The sequence below is a fragment of the Centropristis striata genome, chromosome 4 (assembly GCF_030273125.1).
Source record: "Centropristis striata isolate RG_2023a ecotype Rhode Island chromosome 4, C.striata_1.0, whole genome shotgun sequence".
NCBI lineage: Eukaryota > Metazoa > Chordata > Actinopteri > Perciformes > Serranidae > Centropristis > Centropristis striata.
Window position 1 is genome coordinate 32,007,076 of NC_081520.1, and position 23,107 is coordinate 32,030,182.

General features: G+C 38.2%; 1 protein-coding gene across 1 annotated transcript; it reads left to right on the forward strand.

Moving 5' to 3' along the window:
* Positions 1-1,133: 1,133 nt before the first annotated feature.
* Positions 1,134-22,711, forward strand: stard10 (StAR-related lipid transfer (START) domain containing 10). Its single transcript, XM_059332078.1, has 6 exons — positions 1,134-1,957; positions 14,169-14,316; positions 14,477-14,580; positions 17,738-17,858; positions 19,867-19,919; positions 21,994-22,711. Exons 1-6 carry the CDS (start codon positions 1,799-1,801, stop codon positions 22,198-22,200), a joined length of 792 nt encoding a protein of 263 aa, XP_059188061.1. The 5' UTR covers positions 1,134-1,798; the 3' UTR covers positions 22,201-22,711.
* Positions 22,712-23,107: the final 396 nt, after the last annotated feature.

Consider the following 23,107-nt stretch of genomic DNA (forward strand, 5'->3'; position numbering starts at 1 on the left):
GCAAGAATATAATATGACAGACAGTGAAAAATAGAGACTGACAAACAGAGTGAGGGAGTATCACAGATACGGAGTGAAACATTACATTAAATCTAATGGTTCTCTATTGTTCTCAGTGTGTGAGATTACAGCTTGTTGAAACTCCTCAGTGACAGAAAGGTAAAGAAGACTCTCAAATACTTTTTACACGTCAGCCAAGAGGAGCCAGGCGCGCCCCCGCTGCTCCGTGAACTAACTAGTTAGCAAAAAGGTGCGCGTGTAAGTCTGATAGCGCGGGTTGCGTTCAAAAACTATCGGGAATATGAAAACTGTCCAATCACTGCACAACTAGTAATACACAGTCATGTAAAAAAAAAAAAAATGACCATTTTCCCCTTCAATTTCTTGTTTATTTTAATGCCATTTTCCATGGTTCTCTTGATGATAATCCAAAATCATTATTTAGAAAACCATGGAAAATGGCTAGATATCAGCTCTTAAATTAAACTCTTATCAGCTATTTTTTGTTATTATCATTATATTTGTCCAAGCAAATCTACCTTTAGTTGTACCAGGCATTAAAATGAACAAGAAATTGAAGAAAACAAGGGTGGTCTAATATTTTTTTCCATGACTCTACAGGAGATGCATACACCTATTTGCATTGTATATGTGGGTTGGTAGGATAAAGGCCTATATCCACAATAAAAAGTTTAGGATCGAGTGGTAGTTTCTTTGACAACATTTGATCAATCATATTAATAACATCTCACTAAAACGATTAATTGTACAGGTACCTGTAGAAAACAGATTTTGACCAGTTTAGGATGATGGTAATAGTCATAGTCTGTATAAATAATCTTATAGACAAGCACAAGAAATCGCATTTTTTTTTCAATATATTTTAAATATTGTGTCTTTTAAATAAACGAGAATCAACTCCATCAAAAAAATATATAGGCATAGATCATGCGTCTAATGTCGAATGAAAGTTTTCTTTCAGCTGTAACTTTACAAATGAAAAATAAAACATCTTTTAAGGCAGAGCTGGGAGATTTTCGGGGAGCACCTGAATGCAGCAGAGGGAGGCGTTTCTATTGAAGCCGTCCCTGCGTCGCCTGCCTGTTCAGCCTGATTTCTCCTCCTCTCCCTGGTCCACCTCCTCCTCTTCCTCCTATTTCTCACCGCATCTCCTCCACCACCTGCCACAGCAGCAACGCAGCGATGGAGAGCCCCTGCAAATGATTATAAGCTCACGGAAGACTACACTTGAGAAAGAGGGGAAGAGAGACAGACACAGAAGAGAGGACTGGTAAAGAGGGAGACGTAGAGAGACAAGCGGAAACAGAAACATATGGTTTGTCTGAGGAGCGGCTGTTTCTGAGGATTGCTGAACCGGACTGAAACTTATTCAACCACCGTGATCAACTAAAAGGCACATTTTGATTAATCCGTCTTTATTTTTGGACATTTCTTCGCCTTATTTCCGTGTGCTCTCACCTGTATGAGGCTCTGCTTCTACACTTGTGTTTGATTAGTTTGTGCGGGGTGGACTGCGGTTGTTGCACCTCCCTGAACGCGCACACACATACACACACACACATACACACCACAGTGATCATCACAAGACGCGGTGCAGCCTACCAAAGCTTCTTGCAAGGAGGAAATTGAATTAGACAAGTTATTCCCACAGAAGAGGACAAGAGTGGTTTGGTCTCTGCCTTCACTTCATTTCCCCGCTGATCACCGTGTCTCCTCAGTGGACAACAGGAGCCCCCCTTCTCTTCTCCCAGCCCCCTACCCCCCAAACCTGTGAGCCATGTCTGGACAGACTGTGACCATCCCGGACGACCGGGCGTTCGCCAGCTTCAAGGCGGAGTGTCTGTGCGAGGAAGGCTGGAGTACGAACCACAACAAGGGGGGCATCACGGTGTGGACCCAGGCTCTGGAGGAGGGGAAGTCCATCCACAAAATTAAGGTGAGACTACCTGAACTAGGCAGATATGAAACACGAGATGGTACACGTCAATTGGGTTGTCATATGCCAGAAGAAACTTCGATACAGTAAAAGGAATGGAAAAATAGTCTACTCGATATCTTTTGATCGTAATCGAAAAGTAATCGGCACAAGAAATAAATAAAAAAATAATAGTAATTTTGATTTTTCTACCCTATTGTTTAACATGTGCAGTCTTGGGTTGAAAATCAGATTTTAGATCTGATTAGGGCTGGGCAATATGGACCAAAAGTCATATCCCGATATATTTAGACTGAATATCAATATACGATATATATCCTGATATTTTTATCGCAGAGTGAGAGAAAATGTTCAGTCAAAGTCAAAGCCAAATATGACATATCACAAGTAGTTTTATTGAAACTGTTTATTTAAGTGAACATAAATACTGTATAACAACACAAGAACCTTTTTTAAAATCAAGTAAATTAATAAAAATCTTAAATAACAATAGCCTGAAATTACAAAAAAATACAAAACAACTAAATATGACAAACCCTAGTAAGGGCAGCATTTATATATAAAGAAAGAAACATTTTTTAACTATATCGATATATGCGATATGGTCGGATTCCATATCACATTTGAAAATATATTGATATATTTTTTTATATCGATATATCGCCCAGCCCAAGTGCTGATACAGAAAAAGTTGATTTTTCGACCCCATTGTGTAACCTGTGCAGTCTTGGGTTGAAAATCAGATTGTAGATCTGATGTAGGTTTTGTACCATCAATACTAAGATGTGGATATTATATTGTTTTAAACACGTGGTATTAAAAAAAAATGCTTTGATACCTTTTACATTCTGTGTAGAAGTATAAATCTGATCTGTACAGGCCTACTTACTGTCTGTGTAAGGGGAAAAAGAGTCTGATGTATAATCCAGTTGGCAGCCATGTGCTTTCGCTAAATTCCCATATGATTCAAACTGCTGACGTGCTTTAACTGCTGCTTTTCTGCTGCATGGTAGTTGCAGAGGCTTCTCCAACCCACTAATAGCTTAGTGCATTTATTTATTTATTTAGTAACTACAGGAACAAATGAGTTTAATAATAGTCACAATATAACAGTGCAACTATAAAGCCTGCAGTGTGTAACTTTTTTATGACACTGTTTAGTGGACACATCCTGTGTTAGATTCACTCATCTATTTATAAACGTGTACAGTGTTGGGGACTTTATGCCTGATACTGTGAGTAATCCCCAGTACTATAGAAAAGTGAGAGAATCATGAGACAGGTTTAATTCTCCTGAGACACCTTTATCCTCTGCCAGTGAATCTATTTTCAAGTCTCTACCCAAAAAGCATATTTGGCAGTGTTGAGTGTAACATGTCAGCCAACTTCTGACTTCGGTGGAGTTGGTTTTTGCATACAGTTTCACAGAAAAGTGAACAAAAGCTGAAATAATACAATAAACAATAGAACTGACTCAAGCTAAAAAAAGAGCCGGCAATTTACTGGGAGTCAATTTACAGAAATAGTTCAGTTATGAACTGTGTTTTTTTTATTCAGTACTTATGTCTCCTGAAGTTTAAGTTTTTTCTGCATTTCTCAGTTTCCTAAATGTAATATGTGTGTTATTTTTAGGTGTCTAATCAATGAAATAATTAACCAGCCCTGGAACTGCATGTGTGCACAGTTTATTATAGGGCTGGGTGACAATTCAACATGATAATTTGTCGTCTTTCAATGAAATCTTATATCATGATATACAATTATGTCACCTGAAATGATAAAAAGCACATACTAAATCAAATTTCTCAGAAAAAACATTATGTATGTATGTTACATTTTTACCCCCTAATTGAAACTGTTATGTACATTTTGCACTGAAGTTATAAATAGAATGAGTAAAAGATGAGATAAAAGATCTTGCCCAACCCTATTTTGATATGCAGTAACACAGGTTGCAGTCGGCAATTAAATGTAGCAGTTCCTGGTTATTGTTTAGGTAAGGTGATGACGTGACAGGCATGTGAAAGTACTTGATGAGCAAACTTTGTTATCTAGTCAAATAAGAGTCGTGGCAGTTTGTCTCAACTGTGAATGTTTGTCTTGGCGTCGATGTGAAGGCGTCATCAGGACACCGGTGTCACTTTAAGCCACAGAAAAACTGCTGTGTACCAACTAACCCATTATATTTAACCACAGTCATTAATAATCCTTTGTTAGTGTTATGGGACAGAAACCCGGGGGGAAAAAACTCATTAAGACTGCCTTCAATGCACATTTGGGAAAAAAACATAGTTAATAGAAGTACGTTGAATTTTCACACATTAAACACAACTTTAAGCTCAATTGTTTAACTAAGAAAGGTCTTTATAACATTAATTAATATTATTCTGACTTCTATATCTATGTGCCTGTACCTAAGCTGCTGTGACAACTACATTTCCCCACTAAATAAAGTCTTATCTTATCTTAATTATTTGAAGTAAGATAAGTGCTGAGTAAGACATGATGTATTGTGATCTGTCTCTGAGTCAAGGGTGACCCTAAAAATAAAAATAAAAATCATTATATCACTGTTGTCCTTGCAGTTCCCTTTACAAGTGCACACTACAGTCTCCGCTCAGCCTCAAACCAGACTGACTGGCTGGCAATTTAGTGCTTAAGTGGCTCAAAATCTCTTGTCACTCTCACTTTGAGACGACTTTTGCTTCACAGCTGTCAGTTTTTTGGCAGTTGCTTCCACTTATCCAGTGCTGTCCAGTACTTTCTGATCTGACCTGACATAAAAGATAATCAATTACAATAATTTGTCCTCTGTGTAAATGTGTGAATGTGTGTGTGCTTTCCTGCTGCTGTATCCGGGTCTGGGGAGTGTGAGCGAACCACCAGGTGTTTACTTTGTTAAGTAAAGTAGTGTGTGTGCCTGCATGGGTGTGGGTCTGTGTGGGGTAGGGGAGTGCTAGAGCCACAACTGCAGGGGGGGTTTCCCAACCCCCCCTCTATCTACTGTATCTGTGTTTGTTTGTGTTTATGGTGAACGGTCCAATCAGGATTGTGTAAATTGGCCTCATCTGCATGTGTGATTCCTCAGGGTACGTCATGTGTGAGCAGGAGAAGATTCTTACCCACAACCCCATATGTATGTCACATAGGGATGTACCCAACTCCTAATGTTTTTTGGCAAAGCACAAATAATGTGATGTAAACAGATATTTTTTTGATCCAGAGTTGCTTGTTATTATTCTGGGAAAAAAAGCCCAAACTGAAATATCTAAGCACCGGCCATTTTGTTTCCTGAAATGATATGATATATGTTGAAATATACCTTGTAATGAATAACACGCTAATATTAAATCAAGTTGATGCTTTGGAGCCCACCCCCGGTCTTCTATCCGAATATGGTGATGGATCATTTTGTTCGTTACACATACAGAAAATGATGCCTCTGTCCACCTCTAATGTCCCAATTGTATGCATTCTATATGCAACAGTACATACTTTGTAAGGGCAGCTGCGTACATACTTGCTGGTTTTAACAGACGACAGCACATTACTTCGATTTTAGCTTCTCCTCACCTGCACCCTGTTCGTTTTAGAATTGATTTTAAGATTTTACTGAGCACTTTTAAAGCACGTCAGGGGCTGGCTCCAAGTTACATTTCAGAGATATTGACCCCTTATGAGCCAGCCCGCAGCCTAAGGCCCTCGGGTGGGTCCCTTCTGGCTGTTCCAAAGTCGGGGCTCAAAACTTAAGGTGATAGGGCTTTTGCCATCAAGGCCCCTCGACTGTGGAATGTCCTTCCTGAGGACCTAAGGCTCTCTGAATCAGTGAATTCTTTTAAGTCACTTCTTAAAACACATTTTTACAGACTTGCATTCACATGATTTTTTAACTTTAACTTTTTTAACTTGTGTGGTATTTTTTTTCTTCATTGTTAGTTTCCTATTTTTGCATGATTTTTATTCATGCTTGTTCTGTCAAAGCACTTTGTGAACACTGTTTTTAAAGGTGCTATATAAATAATGGTATTATTATTTTTTTTATTGTTAAAAGTAAGAAATTTGCGATTTGGAGCGCAGCAAATAGAGGTAATTCCCCAGGAAACGAATGTTAGTGAATGTCCTCTAAAGTGATATAAATGCAGCTGGGTGTGTTTGTGTGTGTGTGCAGAGGGCATGGACAGGTGTGTTTCCTCAGGACAGCTCTGCAAACACAGAGAAGTAGAAAGTGCACACAGAGACACATTTTGAGTTTGAATGGGGGCTCCTATCTCTACCTGCCACTCTGTCTTTATGTAAATGTGACAGTTACAGGAGCTTTATTTTGCATCATTCTCTATCCCCTCTTTATTGACTTGACTTTATCTCTTACACACACACACACACACACACACACACACACACACACACACACACACACACACACACACACAGTGTCAATCTGCCATTCACTTCATGCAAACTCTGACATGTCACATGTTTATTTATTCCTCTTTACTTTAATGAAAGTTAATTAAGTTAATGACAGTTGACTGTATATACAGTAGGTGTAGGGATCATGCTGCTCATAGGTGTGTGTGTGTGTGTGTGTGTGTGTGTGTAAGGGTAAGAGTAGGGGCAAACACTGATGCCACAGATACAGCACTTCTATTTATAGACAAAATAAAAGCATGCATCTTTGCGGATGCATGTCGAATGATTAATGTGTTGAGACTCTCTTCACTCTTCCTGTTCCCCTCTTCGCCATAGCATTAATAGCAATACAGAAAGAGTGATATATCCAAATTAGAGAGTGAGAGGGAAAACAGGCTGGCAATCATCATTATCATTAGTCGTCTAATTATCATCAACCCCATTATCGTTGGAATCATTGCCACTGCCGTATTCATCAATAGTGACTCTCGTATCACACTGTAATCACAGCTGTAACCATCAAGATCGTGTCATCTGTCAGCACATGACTCCAGACACAATGCACAACGTGTAGGTGTGTGTTATTGTGTAGGTGGTTTTTGTTTACTCCCATAGTTTGACAAACTGTCAGACGGCCTCTCCGCCACACACACACAGACACACACACACACACACACACACACACACACACACACACACACACACACACACACACACACATCCATATGCCGACACACAAATACTGGAGACTCCTGGGTTTGCTTTCTGCCCCGCTGACACACAGGAAAGCCCGGCACTGAAACACACACACACACACACACACACACAAACACACAGTGTCAATCTGCTATTCACTTCATGCAAATTCTGACATGTCACATGTTTATTTATTCCTCTTTACTTTCATGAAATTCGGTTAATGACAGTGGTGTATATACAGTAGGTGGTAGGTGTAGGGATCATGCTGCTCATAAGTGTGTATAGGTATTAAAATGAACATGAAATTGAGGGGAAAAAAGGGGGTCTAAACATTTTTTCCATGACTGTATTTCCTAGGAAAAGTTTTTTTTAAGCATCACATATTTACACCCTGCCACCATATTAACGCCAGCATGGTGATGCACTCAGCATCTATTCTGTACTGACCGCTGCAGGTTTTGTCTATATTTCTTGTTGCCAAAAGTTGAAAAATGTTCAACTTTTGGTAAAATGCTGCCACTCAACACTGTCACACAGCTGTTCAATCAGCTCCCAGCTGGGTGTTTCCAGATTCTTTGAGCTGGGAAAATATGCACTGGTGGACAGACAGCCTTATTAAAGCAACACCAACGAACACCAATGAGGATTTGGTCAGACAAAAGTATATTGACCAAACAATTGATGTAGGTATCAGGCCTTTTGTATAGTTTTGATGGCAGCAACCATGGATGGATTACTAAACGGGCCTACCGGGCACAAAAAGCGACTATAGAGATTAAAAATGATCACAAAGAGCTGCTTAATGACCGAAAATAGACACAAAATGATCAACATATACACATACCGACAAACAATTATCCAAAAGACTACAAAAAGACACAAAACAACTACAAATAAATGTAAACTGACTAAAAAACACACACAAAATGACTCAAGTAGAGACTTGAGACTCTGAGTTCGGGTTTCTTGTTCTTGTGTAGGCCTTTTTTTTAACCCTCTATGGTACGGTGTTGCACTCAGGCAACATACCCATTTTTGGCCTTTCAAATTTCTACAATGCATGTTTTTGAGTGATGCAATACTTAAAAAAGAGGGAAGAGTATAGGGAACCACTAGCAATGCTTTAATTTGTCACATGACCTCCAAAATGTCATTTCCTGACCCTTTTCCATCCAGAAAAAAATATATTTCTACTGATAGGTGAGAAAACCTTCATTTTTGATAGTTTCATACACTGAGACTGTTCAAGACATTCATTTCAATGGGTCGTTGGTTGAATGGTACAATGTTGCCTACAGGCAACATTCAGACGAGAAACCAGTTAAAAAACTTCCTTTAAATTTAAAATGTTATGCATTTACCCTGTTGAAGCTACTGAATCTTTTACACATGTTTATTAAATAATTAATTTAAACTTTTTTTTTTTTCACTTGTGCACTGTTATGGTACAATGTTGCCTACGTGCAACAAACCCCAAAAACTGTAAAAAAAAATGAATGATAAAATTTCTTCAGATTATGTTTATTTAGTCTATTTTAAGACAAAAAAACCCCACTCCAAACATTATTGACCTAACTGGCATCATAATGCGTCCCATAGAGGGTTAACAGTCTGTGGCCATGAACCATGAACCATACAGTCTGTGGTGTGGTAAGGTCGAGCATGCTGTATTTGACAGAGTTGGCCGTTCAGCGTGTAATGCATTTGTGTAAAAATCATTTGGATGAGGAGGGGTGCTGATGGAATTTCACACAACTGAATGCTTCCATTCACATGACTGGTATCAAATGAAGTAGAAAATAAAAAGTATCAAATGACGGGCTCTATTGGTATCACTTTAAGGGTGCTGGTATTGTCAAGCCCTGGTTGTCTGTGTAGGGGTCAGAGGTCATTGGGTGTTCTGAGTGGGCGGTGGGACCAGGCATGGAGAAAAACTCCCAGATATTATTTTGTGTACCTACTTGTCTGCCTCCGTCTCTGCTTTATCTCTCTGAACTCTCCTTCACCCGCCTCTCTCTATCTCCGTCTCCTTGCTTCATCTGTTGACTTCACTGAATTAGTGTATAATAGAATTACACACATGTGTACTTGGCTGGCTGTATATCTTCATTCTGCCCTGTATGTCTTTTGCTCCCTACGGTTCTCTTCTGTCGCCTTTTCATTTGGTTTTTCTTCCTCCTCCTCCTACTTCTGTCTCAGTTTGCCTGTGGACACAACACATCCATTATTCTCCCTGGTCTTTTCTCACTGACAAGTCCTCTGCCAATCCGTCTACACACACACACACACACACACACACACACACACACACACATACACACACACACGGATATCAAATACTAGGCCTTACTGATCCTGCTGTACTGTCATTATTTGCTCATGGCTGCCTTATCTAGATATAACACATTTAATATTTGCAGTATCTGTTTTCTCTGCTTAGATACATCAACAGACATGGCATTGGCATAGTTAATGTCCACTTTATTTTGAAAATCCATTCATACTGTCTGTTAAAAGAGTCAGAAACAAGCATTTAATATTGATTTAGTTCTCTGTTCCAGGCTTTTTGCTCCTCTGTAATGTTAATCTGCACCTCACAAACTTTCTCTTCCATACATCTCTCTGACATTGCATTCGTTTAGGCAGATCAGTATCAGGTGACTCTACAATCACTAATCACATTTGAACAGTCAGTTAGCACCACATGTCCTGTTTTTTTCACTCACAATGCTGGAAACTTTATTTGCATCCTTTACTTAAAGGCGAGTAGGCTTTGTCTGATTGGGTTTCTAAACACAACATTCAGACCTGGCCCCTCCTCCCTGGCTCAATGACACCAAAAGCTTTCACCTCCTGACCGCCGTGCTTGCTAACAGGTGAAATCCAACTCCAGATTTACTCTCCATTTGGAACAAGCTTTGTCTGCTCTGTGTTTCACTTTGCTAATCGCATTCACATTTTTTAACACAGTGTCTGCCATTTTCATAACTTCCTCTTGGACCCTTTTTTTAAAAAGTAGTTTAACCTCAAAGTAAAAAAAAAATCTTAAATAAAAATAGCCTATGATGATAAAATAGGCCAATCTTTTTATAAATAAATATATTTATATGATAAAAAAATAACGAACATTACAAAAGAACTAAATATGACAAACCCTAGTAAGGGCAGCATTTATATAAAAAGAAATATTTTTTTTAAAACTATATTGATGTATGCGATACGGTCTAATTACAGTACTCATTATGCAGAATAACAGCTTCCAGATTATAACTTCCAGAGGTGTTACTAGCGTAGGGTAACATTTTCATGTTATAGTTGGTCAAAATTCAGCTAATTTTATCAGTTTTTGTTGACACTGTCATATAGTGTGTTAGTTCAATTATACTGTAGCTTTGAGGGAAGGTAATGGTGTTGTCCTGCACTGCATTATATTCAGAGTGTCTGATATCCTGCTCCCTGCTGTGTTCAAATGCAAAGGACAAAAAAATGGAACTCTCAGTATACTGAGATCATCGGTAAACCCCACCTTTATCTATGATCTCACGAATAAACATATAATTGAATTTATGCTTTTGACAATGTCAGCAGAAACTAAACATAATAGGCATCCTAAAAGTAGATTTTATGGCATAACAGTTGTATTGGATTGCGTCAAAGTGTACAGGTGTACCTAATAAAGTGTCCACTGTGTGTAAACTGTTAGAAAGTTTAATCTATAACAATGCATGCAAATTGTAGCTTTTCCTGTCAGATAAATTAAGTAGAAGTATATAAAATGCATGAAATGGAAACACTCAAATAAAGCAGGAAGTCTTACTGGATATTTTCCGATTTCTGTCCAGTATGAGTGGCAGCCTACTTCCTAAACAGAACCATAAATTCGCTCCTATGATGTATTTGATTGAACTAATAATGACCTTGCACTATGTTCAGACATTCACTGTTGTATTTTTTTTATCAGTCTGTGTTTACCTGCTGTTTGGACCCAATCTACGTCGCCTTGTTACCAGCGAGGGGGCCGTGTTTTGGGGGATGTCATTTCAATTTAGCACTTTCTATTTCTTTTGTTGCACAGTGTCGAGCCCTGTGAGATGTGGCCATGACTAAGGGCTATATAAATAAAGTTGATTTAAAGAGGCAGCAACAAGTAAACGTAGCTCTGACATACTGTGCAGACAGCGGTATTATTGTACATGTCCAATTTTGACTCTTGAATAAGTGGGTTGGAAGCCAAAATAGGATGCTGAGAGATATAATGATATCTGGTCCCAGGACAATACTATTCACTTAATGTGTGTGTTCTCTGTCTGTTGGTTGGTCTGCTGCTTGTTTTTGTTCCAGTTTGACACTTTTTCATATGAGAGATATAATTTTCATATCCATATTAGGGCTAGGTATTGATAGCCTTGATATAAAAGATATATCGATATACCCTTAGGGTTTGTCATATTTAGTTCTTTTGTAATGTTTATTATTTTCTCATATAAATATATTCATTTCAGAAAAAGATTGGCCTATTTTATTTCATCGGCTATTATTATTGAAGATATTTTTTAATTTAAATGTGCACTTTATGGAGCTTTGGTTTTTTTTTTAAAAAGGTACTCCTTTTGTTATACAGTATTTATGTTCACTTAAACAGTTTCAATAAAACTACTTGTGACATGTCATATTTGGCTTAGACTGAACATTTGCTGTCACTTTGCGATAAAAATATCGGGATATAAGTCGTATATCGATATTCAGCCTAAATATGTCGGGATATGACTTTTGCTCCATATCGCCCAGCCCTAATCCATATCTCACTGAGAAATTCAGATTTGTCTTTAAATGTGAAGTGCATATTTTGAGTTGAACAGCAGAACTGCAGTATAAAGCTGGTGATAATTTTGTGAAATAAAGCCCTCAGGGAAACAAGGGAAAAAAGATTGAGTTTTAACCCTCCTGGACTGATTTGTAACGGGAGTTAAAATCATCTGGGACAGACCAGCACCATCGGTCATTTCCTTCTCATTTACTCTTCTTCTCTTGCTTTGTTTTTCTCTCTCTCGGCCTGTCACTTGGTCTTTGTGTCTCTTTTGTGTTTCTCTTCCTTCATGGCGCTGTCGTCCTTTGTTGTTGTTATTAAGACTAATCCCCCCTGGCAATTGTAACTGTAGTAACAGCTTTACTCAAGGGCTGCAGATCTTTCTTTACATGCGGTTAATGTACAGTGCCATCCACTCCAAAGCTGACATAGGCAAGAGTCCCTATGGTTTCATTAATAAGCCGTGACACCATACTTGTTCCAGATCAACAAGTACAATTCAATTTTACGAGATTCTGCTTTGAAATATATCCCTACAATTTATCTGGAGGTTTTTTTTAAAAGTAGATTCAAGGGTGTGTACGGCTACCCTTTCACTTCACTCACACAGACCATTTGACAGGCTGCATCTCTGTCCTGTGCTGATTGTGTTGTTTTCCATTTAAGCGCTCAGGTCTAGTAATGACTCATCTGTGGTCAGTGGCCTGCCTCCTGGTTCTCTCCTAATTTTCTATTCCTCTCCCTGTCACTCACACACACACTCTCTTTCTCTGCTCTCTGACACTGATATTCTCTGACCATCCCATGTCTGGTCGGCTACATGTCAGTTGCCAGTTGTGTTTGTGTGTGTTTCTTCCAAACCAAGTGTGTGCGGGATCTGTCAACACTTGTATTTACACACATCCTTTTTGGTATATTTTTATTTTGCACATAAGATTAAGTATATGTGTTGTTTGTTCTCATCTTTGATGTGTTAGCCAAGGTTTAGTTTTGTTTCAGACCTACCACTGCAGCTGTTATGTGTTAACAGCACAGTATTATACTGTGAATTTATGGGCTTCATTAAAATCAAATGGATTTTCTTAGTCCATAGCTTGCATTGGATAGAGTTCTAAAGGCATGAATTGCATACATAGACTTAATAGAAGAAGTAGACGTGAGCTCCGGGTTTGAAAAGTGAAGCCAATGCGGAAGTGCCTTAAACCTGCATTCTTTCTAATGGCCAGCAGGGGCGACTTCCAATGTTTGCAAAAAAAAAAAGTCAGATTGTATAGAAGTCTGAGATAATAACCCCACTTCTCACTTTGATCTATTACCTCAGTTAACATGTTCCTAATGAGTTTTTGGCTCCAAACACTTGTTTCAAGTCTATGAATAGAGAATTATGTTAATTTTGTAAATAATAGGTATTAAGCAGGGAGGGCAGACATGGTAGGGCTGGGCGATATATAAAAGATATATCAATATATTTTTAAACGTGATATGGAATTGGACCATATCGCATATATCATTATTGTTAAAACATTTTTATTTCTTTATATATAAATGCTGCCCTTACTAGGGTTTGTCATATTTAGTTCTTTTGTAATGTTTATTATTATTTTCTCATATAAATATTTATTCTCTCTATCTATTTTTATTAAAGATATGTTTTATTTAAATGTGCACTTTATGGAGCTTTGATTTTCAAAAAAGGGACTCCTGTTGTTTTACATTATTTATTTATTTATTTTTATTTATTATTCACTTAAAAAAAAGGTTTCAATAAAACTACTTGTGACATGTCATATTTGTCTTTGACTGAACATTTGCTCTCACTTTGTGATAAAAATATCGGGATTTATATCGTATATCAATATTGAGCCTAAATGTATTGGGATATGACTTTTGGTCCATATAGCCCAGCCTTAAGACGTGGCTACCTTATGATTGTCAAGTTACTACCATGGCGACCTGTCATTCAGGATCGAAGCACAGTAATTTGTATTCTTCGTACTGTGTATGTTTAAATTAACTTGTTCTTGAGGGGGGGCTTTAATTTACGGGCCCTGTTCATTACTATGAAAGTCACATGAAGCCAAAAAAGTTTCCGTGTATAATAATTACCCATATTCCTGCATTCATGGGACCAAAAGGGTCCATGCACTAGTGTTTTTCTTTGACCCCAACTCCCAGCAAGTAAACTCAAAAAAATATGGTGTAGTCTTTGATGTAGTTGTTGTTTTTTTTCCCAGTACATTTTTTTTTTACTCAAAATTAAAGGTCTGTCTGTCTGTCTGTCTGTCTCTTTCACAGTGTCGGATGGTGTGTAAAGACGTGTCAGCTGAGACCATGTATGATGTGCTCCATGACATTGAATACAGAAGGAAATGGGACACAAACGTCATTGAGACTTTTGATATCGGGAAACTGACAGTCAACGCGGATGTCGGTTACTACGCATGTATGTAACACACTTGAGTGTGAACTTGTGCTGTTAACAAGCATTCATTTGTCACTAATATGATTTGGGGCTGTGAAGGGAAGCAAGGACAGAGACACAAAGTGCACATTGATCTACAGTGCAATGTTTTGTTCATCTGATTTGTCTTGCGTGTTAACAGGGCATTGTCCGAGTCCTCTCAAGAACCGAGACGTCGTCACGCTTCGTTCCTGGCTGCCAATGGGGAAAGATTACATCATCATGAATTACTCTGTCAAACATGCCGTGAGTAAACACACACATACTGTACAGCACTTATACATGCTCAGCTGAGGCCCTGCTTATTCACCTCTATGTAACTCTGTACATATGTGCTCATAGGTGCGTTGTGAAACAAGTGGCCCGTTTGGAAATGAGTGCACATTGTATGAGCCGACATGATCCAGTTTAGCGAACTTCAGGGCGTTGTGCTGCATGAAATGAAATCCTTAAATATTTGTGGAAAGGCAGCGACACAAAACTGTCTGCACGTCAGTTAATTGCATGCAGTTAAAACAACCACTGCATTCATGAAGTAAAGACAGTTTGGAACCTTTCCAAAGAGAGAGCAACCCTACACCTCCTGCCCGTCGATGCTTTTACCTGTGAGAATGATAGATGAGTGTGTGCTGGCACTGCTTCAGTTTAAGTCTCTGGTAGTTAATTTTATTCAATTGAAAACACTGTGTTTTTCATTCAGCTTCCAGTCGTGCTTTTTAAGAACCTGAGTGATTTGAATGCCAAATGCCCATAAAACAAGTGACTGATAAGAGACCACATGAGTGACTTTAAGTTTGGAATCAGGCCCAAATCCTCAGCCTTTGCTTGGGCTGTTTTTCTTGTCTAACAGGAACAACAGTAGAGGAACTATCCCGTGTGAAAGCTTGTTCTCATCAGCTCTCTCCAGGGCTGCAACAACCCATTAGCTTTATTATGGATTAAATCTGCCGATTATTTTCATGACTAATTGATTGTCTGGTTTTTAAAATGTCAGAAAATAGTGAAAAATCTAATTTTGCAGTGTTGTAAACAGCATGTCTGACTGAAGAGTTTAAAACTGAAATATATTGAATTAACTATCAAACAAGACAAGGAAAAGCACAGAATCCTCACAAATGAGAAGCTGGAAGCAGAAAAATGACTTATTTGATAAATCAATTGTCAAATTAGGTTCCTATTCTTTTTCTGATTCCTCAGTGACTCAATTAACGAAGGAATTGTATCAGATGTCCCTCTCTCGATCTGTCTTCTCTGTCTCATTCTCCTTCTTTCTGTCTTTTTTGCCTTTCTGTCCATCCCCCGGTCTCTTTTCCTTTCTCACTTTCGCTCACTAATGTTTACAAAAGGATAAGGCCACTCATATGACTCTTAGCTGTTGACTTCCGCCGCCCCTTCCGCATTCTTGCATCAACAAGTGGTTACGAACATAATAGACGTTATGTGTGTGCATGACTGGCTATGTGTTTGATTAGCCAAGGTCACTCTGTATAATCATTAGAATTTGAGAGCTTGACTTGTGGAGTGCAGCTTCAGGGGAACTTTAGTCGAGTGCTGAACTCAAACACCACTTATACTGTATTTTACACTCCATATTTCTGCATTCTTTCCCATGATTAATCACAACTGCTTTTTCAGTCATTCATTCGAAGCATTTTTCAGCAATCTGCCCTTAAGATCCAGCTGCCACTGACCTGCCGTAACTGTCTAAGTCTAACTTCTTGTCTGGTCTTGCAAGTGAGGCCTTTATGATTATATTAATGCTACAGCTAATGACTACTAATGACTACTCCATCAGTTGATCTATTAGGCACTCTTTTAGTCACAATGGCTCCAGGGATGGCAGTGCTATTTTTGGATGGATTAAATTTTGTACAGGCATTCAGCCCACTGGCTTTAGTGATTCCTTGATTCTTGAACAATACCTTCACAACTAATGACGTTCCAGTCAGCCTCAGCTGGACTTTGTGTTTCACGTTAATTAGTTGGGCTGGTCGATATGGACCAAAAGGCATATCCCGATATATTTAGGCTGAATATCGATATACGATATATATCCCCATATTTTATCGCAAAGTGAGAGCAAATGTTCAGTCAAAGTCAAAGCCAAATATGACATGTTATAAGTAGTTTTATTGAAGCCGTTTATTTAAGTGAACATGAATACTGTATAACAACAGGAGAGCCTTTTAAAAAAAAAAAAAAAAGCTCAAAGAGCATAAAGTGCATATTTAAATAAAAAAAATATCTTAAAGAAGAATAGCCTATGAACTAAAATAGGCCAATCTTTTTCTGAAATAAATATATTTATATGAGAAAAGAATAGCGAACATTACGAAATAACTAAATATGACAAACCCTAGCAAGGGTAGAATTATTTTTATAAAGGTTTTTTAAAAACTATATTGATATATCCGACACGGTCTAATTCCATATCACATTTAAACATATATCAATATATTTTTTGTATCGATAAATTGCCCAGCCCTACTAATTAGCACAATGAGCATGCTAATATGCTAAATTAAGATAGGGAACAGTAAGCCAAATAACACAAAGTTAAGTGAATGTCTTGTTGATAATCTAAGTGACTGATTATTGTGTCAGATATGGAGTTTCCTGGTATGGCGGATGTGTACAGATTGTAGAGGGACACCTCATTGGTGACTAACGCTTCAAATACTGTAACCCTCCCCTCTACATTACACCAAACATTGTCATGTAGTAGCCCATTTCCCAGCAACCTGCAGATGTAATGTTTTTTACTGTCAGCAGAAATCCCTACAATGTAGCCTTTTAGTAGAGAAGTGCAGACACCACAGATATGATTCAAAAAGTTGAAAAATAATAAAGGAGTTGTCTGATGTTCTCCTCTCATAAAGGTTCTTGAGCTGACTGCTACACTGTGTGCTTCTGAAGTGCTCCGCAGTGTGCCTGTCCCAATTAGCACAGGCTAACCAGTGCTGTACTTTATCATCATGAATAATAATCATATATATATATATATATATATATATATATATAGTGGGCCTTTGCTGCTGTGTTATTCACAGAGCACTGTGCACTGGATTTACATCAGAAAGACGACTGTGAAGCAGAAAATCAAATTGACTGGCAACAGAAAAACACAACACAGAAAAAAAACAGAATCCCAGTGCTTACCCTGCACAAAGTATGTCAACCATTTGACACGAAGAGCCAAAGGCATTTTTTAGTAGGGATTTCTCAGTTTTTTGTTGTTGTGTGTTTCATTGACCCTAAATAAAAAAATTAAATCTTGAGCTACCAAAAATAAAATGAGGATTTTACAGGGCTCCATATCCTTTTTAAGCTTTGTAGATACATGCACTGAATAGAAATGTTATTGATAACAATGTGTGTGTGTGTGTGTGTACTTTCTCTACAGAAACACCCCCCTAAAAAGGACGTGGTGCGAGCTGTGTCCATTCAGACTGGCTACTTGATCCAGAGCCAGGGACCAACCAACCACTGCACCCTTACTTACATGGCCCAGGTAGACCCAAGAGGTAACTAACACACACACACACACACACACACACACACACACACACACACACACACACACACAAACACACAGACACGGGCAACCAACATCTAAAACACAAGGACAAACTCATAGAAGAAGAACAGAAGAAGATGCACAATGTGCTCAAAGTTCTAATGAATGATTCATTACCCTGCCTTTATGTCAAAATGAGTCGCCATAGTAACACCATATGAAGGACAGAGTCTATTTCACTCACCGCCTCGTTCTGTCTCTCTCTTTTCTCATTCTATTCATTAATCTGGTTCTTATTCTCGTTTACTTCAGTCACACTGAAAAAGTTCTGATTGTATCTAATGTGGCAGTGTCCATCTAAATTGTGTCTGTTTGGAGCAGACCAGTTGCTTGGCCTGTGTTATTGCTTTTTGCAACTGTCTCGAGAACTGCTCATCAAACAACCTCACACTAGGGCTGGGCGATATGGACCAAATGTCATATCCCGTTTTATTTAGGCTGAATATTGATATACAATAATATCCCCATATTTTTTTTGCAAAGTGAGAGCATATGTTCAAAGTCAAATATGAAATATAACAAGTAGTTTTATTGAAACTGTTTATTTAAGTGAACATAAATACTGTATAACAACAGGAGTACCTTTTTTTTAAAAAAAATCAAAGCTCCATAAAGTGCACATTTACATGAAAAAAATGTCTTCAATAAAAATAGCCTATGAAATAAAATAGGCCAATCTTTTTCTGAAATAAATATATTTATATGAGGAAAGAATAACAAACATTACAATAGAACTAAATATGAAAAACCCTAGTAAAGGCAGCATTCATATATAAAGAGAGAAAACTTTGAACTATATCAATATATATACGATATGGTCTAATTCCATATCACATTTAAAAAAAAAAAAAAAAATAATAATAATAATAATATATGTATATATATATATATATATATATATATAGTATATATGTATATGTATATGTATATATATATATATATATATACACTGTGCTTCCTTTGGACCCTGAGAATTACACCTGCCAAGAGATAGTTGGCTGGCTAGTAATGTAAAGTGTATGCGTGTAATTTGCTCACAGCCAGCTATTTGGGACCAGGCTATTTTTCAGGAACAAAAGTGTTTATTCCAAAAGTTGCATTACAAATTGAAATGTTTCCCGGTTTCTTTCTCCATCTGTTCTTGCATGTAGTGTAGCAAGCGAAGAAAATTGAGCTGTACCCAGCATGCGATTTAGCAGTGTAACAGTTTACGGGGGTCCCATCTCAATACATTACAGAGTGTGTACATAACGCGTTGCTGATAAATATATCCTGTAGATCCCAAGAGCTCCCCCATAGGAAAAATTAGTTGCTCATGTGTTGCTCAATCTCATCTCTTGAGATCAGTTTGAGCTTCTCATATTCTTATCATTCTGTGATCATTTGTTTCGGTATTACTTCACCTAAGGGACCCTTAGGAGCAAGAGATAAGCTAAAAAGAGACAAGACATCACTAAGACAAAGAAGGCTGAGTTGAGAAAACCATTTGAGCAATACTTAAGAAGTGGGATAAACTGAGGAGATCTCATAGTTGTATGCCCCTGATCTCAATTATGTCTCTGTTATTATGAAGGAGAATTGAATTGAGACATAATTGAGATCAAACTCAAACTCAAACTGATCTCAAGAGACTAGATTGAGCAACACATGAGCAACTCATTTTTCCTACCAACACTGCCCTTCCTTTGGTCCTTAGCAATACATCCACCGACTGTGAAGTCCTTCTGATGAGCGGTTGTCGAGAAAATCAGAGGAGAGACAGAGACTCCTTCCATTTTAGTTAAATGTCTTTATTCACTTGTCTGAAATGTGTGTTGCAGTGAGTATTAAAATACAAAGCTCCACTTTGATCCTGGATGACATGACATCTAATAAAGCAAACTTTAAATCCCCCTTTCTCTCTCATTCTCACACTTCTCCGTCTTCCTCTGTTCACTCTGTGTCTCTCTTTGCAGGTTCGTTACCCAAGTGGGTTGTCAACAAGTCTTCCCACTTCCTTGCTCCTCGCGTAAGTAATTTGCAGATTAACAGAGATTGTGTGAGTGTGTCGTGTATTTGGTGATGTGTTGATCCACAGACACTTTTACAACCAATTTATAATCTCGCCAATACCTCATTATGAGTCTCAGTACTTTTCTTGGCAAGACCAATGACCCTTGGCTTGCATTGGTTGAGATTAGGCATTAACCTTGAGTGGTTAAGGTCAGGATAGCCCATTAGTCAGGGAATAGGACCTGAAGAAATTGGGTTCTGGTGTCTCACGATTGCATGGATGCCTGGCCAATGCTAGGGCTTGAATGCTACGCAGGGAGGGTCTTGCCAAGAAAAGCAGCAGGATTCAATATAACACCTCTCCTTCACATTCCAGGAACAAACTGTTTCCAGCATTTGTTTGTCTGTTTGATGGTGTCTGAAATAGGGCAAAGATTCTCCAGAGAGCACCCGGGGTTGGAGGAATCCCTTGATGATAGTCAGAAAATAGCAGCACAGCAAGGCGCACAAATCCCACTGAAAATAACCATGCTGACGACTTTAACACAATAAATACGAAAAGAACTTTCTGTCTCGGTCTTATGGATTTTTTTTAAATGATTCAAAATATAGTACATACTGCAGACTTTCATTTGATAGTACAGCTGTATATGGACAGGAAAGGGGGGGGGCAAAGTGGGTGACATGTAGCAAAGCACCACGGGTTGGAATAGGGGTGTGAACTCACTAAGCTTCTCTGCGCTTCTTGTTTGATCTTTTAAAAAAATATGTTTAGTAATTTTAAAGAGACGAATAAAAATAGGAGAGGGAGAGAGAAAAAACAACAAACAGAAACCAAACGAAAACAAAAAAAAAGAACACCTGACAAAGATCACATAACATACAGAACACAGCACATCTTGGAATACAACAATATTCCATGGTCATAGTTAAGATGGATACTATAAACAAAAACATCTAAAAGTAGTGTGGCAATTTTGTAGATTGCACAAAGTTAATGGGTGAAACAAACTCGAGGCACACAATCCTCTGTTCAGCAGGTTTTATTAGCACATTCGAATTCCATACACCACACAATCCGGAATGGCTCTTTTACAATACAACAAAGCCCCATACACCACTCGGCTTATAACTGTTGTATTTATCAGCATTGGCTCTTCAGCTAGACTCAATGCGGCCCTATCTTCCTACCTTCATACATGACCTAAGGTCAGAGGTCACTCATTTACATGTATCCCATGGTGTTATCAAAGTTAAATTCACAGTTCGAGTTCCCACAAGGCCTTGCATCTCGAATATCAAGTACTTCTTGTCCCACCATGACAGGAAACACCAAATTGCCTTCACAGTAGCAAAAAATGAATGAATTCGAGAAATACAAAATCACATACTTATTTGCACTGTGAGGTTTTATATAATAGCTTAAAGCCTATAATAGTCTATGAGCTCACATTTTTAAGATAATTCAATACTGGGTTCCATGTTTTATCAAACGTATCTCCTCTACCTTCGTGATAGAATCTCAGTCTCTCCAGATGTAAAGTGTTTGACAATTCTCCCAGCCACAAATTATATGTAGGCACAGAGTCCACACACGTAAAATCAGCTTTTTTTGCAATCACCATCCCAAATTGAATAGCTCTTCTTTCAAATTTATTGACCGAAGAAAGGACACTTGTTTGGGCTGGGTACCAGATTATTACCAAAAGCCTCAGAAAAGCACTGAAAAATACACTTCCAATAAGAATGAAGTTTACTATTCTGGTGAAATATCAGGATAAAATTTGTGTAGCTTTTCCTGTGAATAATGAAGTCTGTGGAGTGTTTTCTACTTGTTTGAACTTTTTAAAGCAATAGTCTTATTGAATGAAGGTTTTTTTTAAATTCAGCACACTATTTTTCATCCCTGTTGAGTTCAGTCCAGTCTGCCCTATCTGAGCCTTGGCCAAGAATAAATATTGGCAGTGCACTCAAGTGGTACAATCCCCTCCTTTCTGCTCGCTGAAGTTGTTGATGATCAATACAAAGCTTTCAAAAATTAACTGATATGGCGTCTAACCTGTGTTGTTCATCTATTTTGTTCTTTTTAGGCGATGAAGAAGATCAACAAAGCTTGTTTGAAGTATTTAGATTGGAAGCAGAGACACAACCCTGGCTTCAAGCCCTGGCTCTACCCTGAACAGACTACATTACCCAGCATCCCACTCTCTGAGCTCAGCATCCAGCGTGCAGAGAGCCTGGAGAAAATTGATGAGAGCTCCCTGGCTGAGACCCAGGAGAGAGACGACAGCGACTAACTACACAGACACACACACAGACACACACACACACACACACATACACAGAGTCACGTAATTATACACACACAAACAGAACTGCAGGGTTACATGCATGCCTGACACACATCCATAGTTACACTTATGTATATGTTATTCTATATGGAAGTATGTGTGTGTATGCACATGCAGTTGCATATGCAGGCATACTAACATGCACATGTATGGAATAATTCATGCACACAGACAAACACATACTTGACCAACTCCATCTCATGCATAATGTATAAACACATAGATGCACTCACATACACACTGGCCCACTTAGAGAGGGCCCTGAAAATTATTTTTTTTACAAGTCAGTAAATTCATATTCATTGTAATCAGAAAGCGGCTGTTAATGCGATTTTTCATGCTGCTTCAAGGTATAACAAAGTTCTCTAATCGGGACCTTTGCAGATTCTAACAGCAAAATATATTTTCAGGAAGACTTACTGGTGAAATGTTTACAGATTCCCCAGACAGTGGACATCCATCTCAAAATATGAACAATGGATTTCAAAATGTATACCACATTTTGAAATCCATTGTTCATATATGTGATCTATGGACACAAACCATACATTTATACTACATTTATGCATCCAGACATACACACGCGTACACACTCAATTTGTGTCTTTCTCCCTGTCGATCATTATGTGTCTCCGTCACATTTTGTAAGCACATATTAAATATGCAGGTGTGCAGAAGGCAGCTGGAACCCCCAACCTGCAACCCTTTCATACACACACATACAAACACACATACAGATTTTACACACGTACTGTCTGCTCCTCTAATTGAGAGATGTATGAATGTATGTAGAGTTTAAAAATTAAATACATATTCCTACAAAGGTTTTCAAATTTCACCAGTGAGCTGAGTC

Bases quoted from the DNA above. Each gene is read 5' to 3' on its own strand.
- stard10 (XM_059332078.1), top strand. From the start codon at position 1,799: ATGTCTGGACAGACTGTGACCATCCCGGACGACCGGGCGTTCGCCAGC. The intron at 14,581-17,737 runs GTGAGTAAACAC...CTTTCTCTACAG, and splicing joins ATTACTCTGTCAAACATGCC to AAACACCCCCCTAAAAAGGA. The intron at 17,859-19,866 runs GTAACTAACACA...CTCTCTTTGCAG, and splicing joins GGCCCAGGTAGACCCAAGAG to GTTCGTTACCCAAGTGGGTT.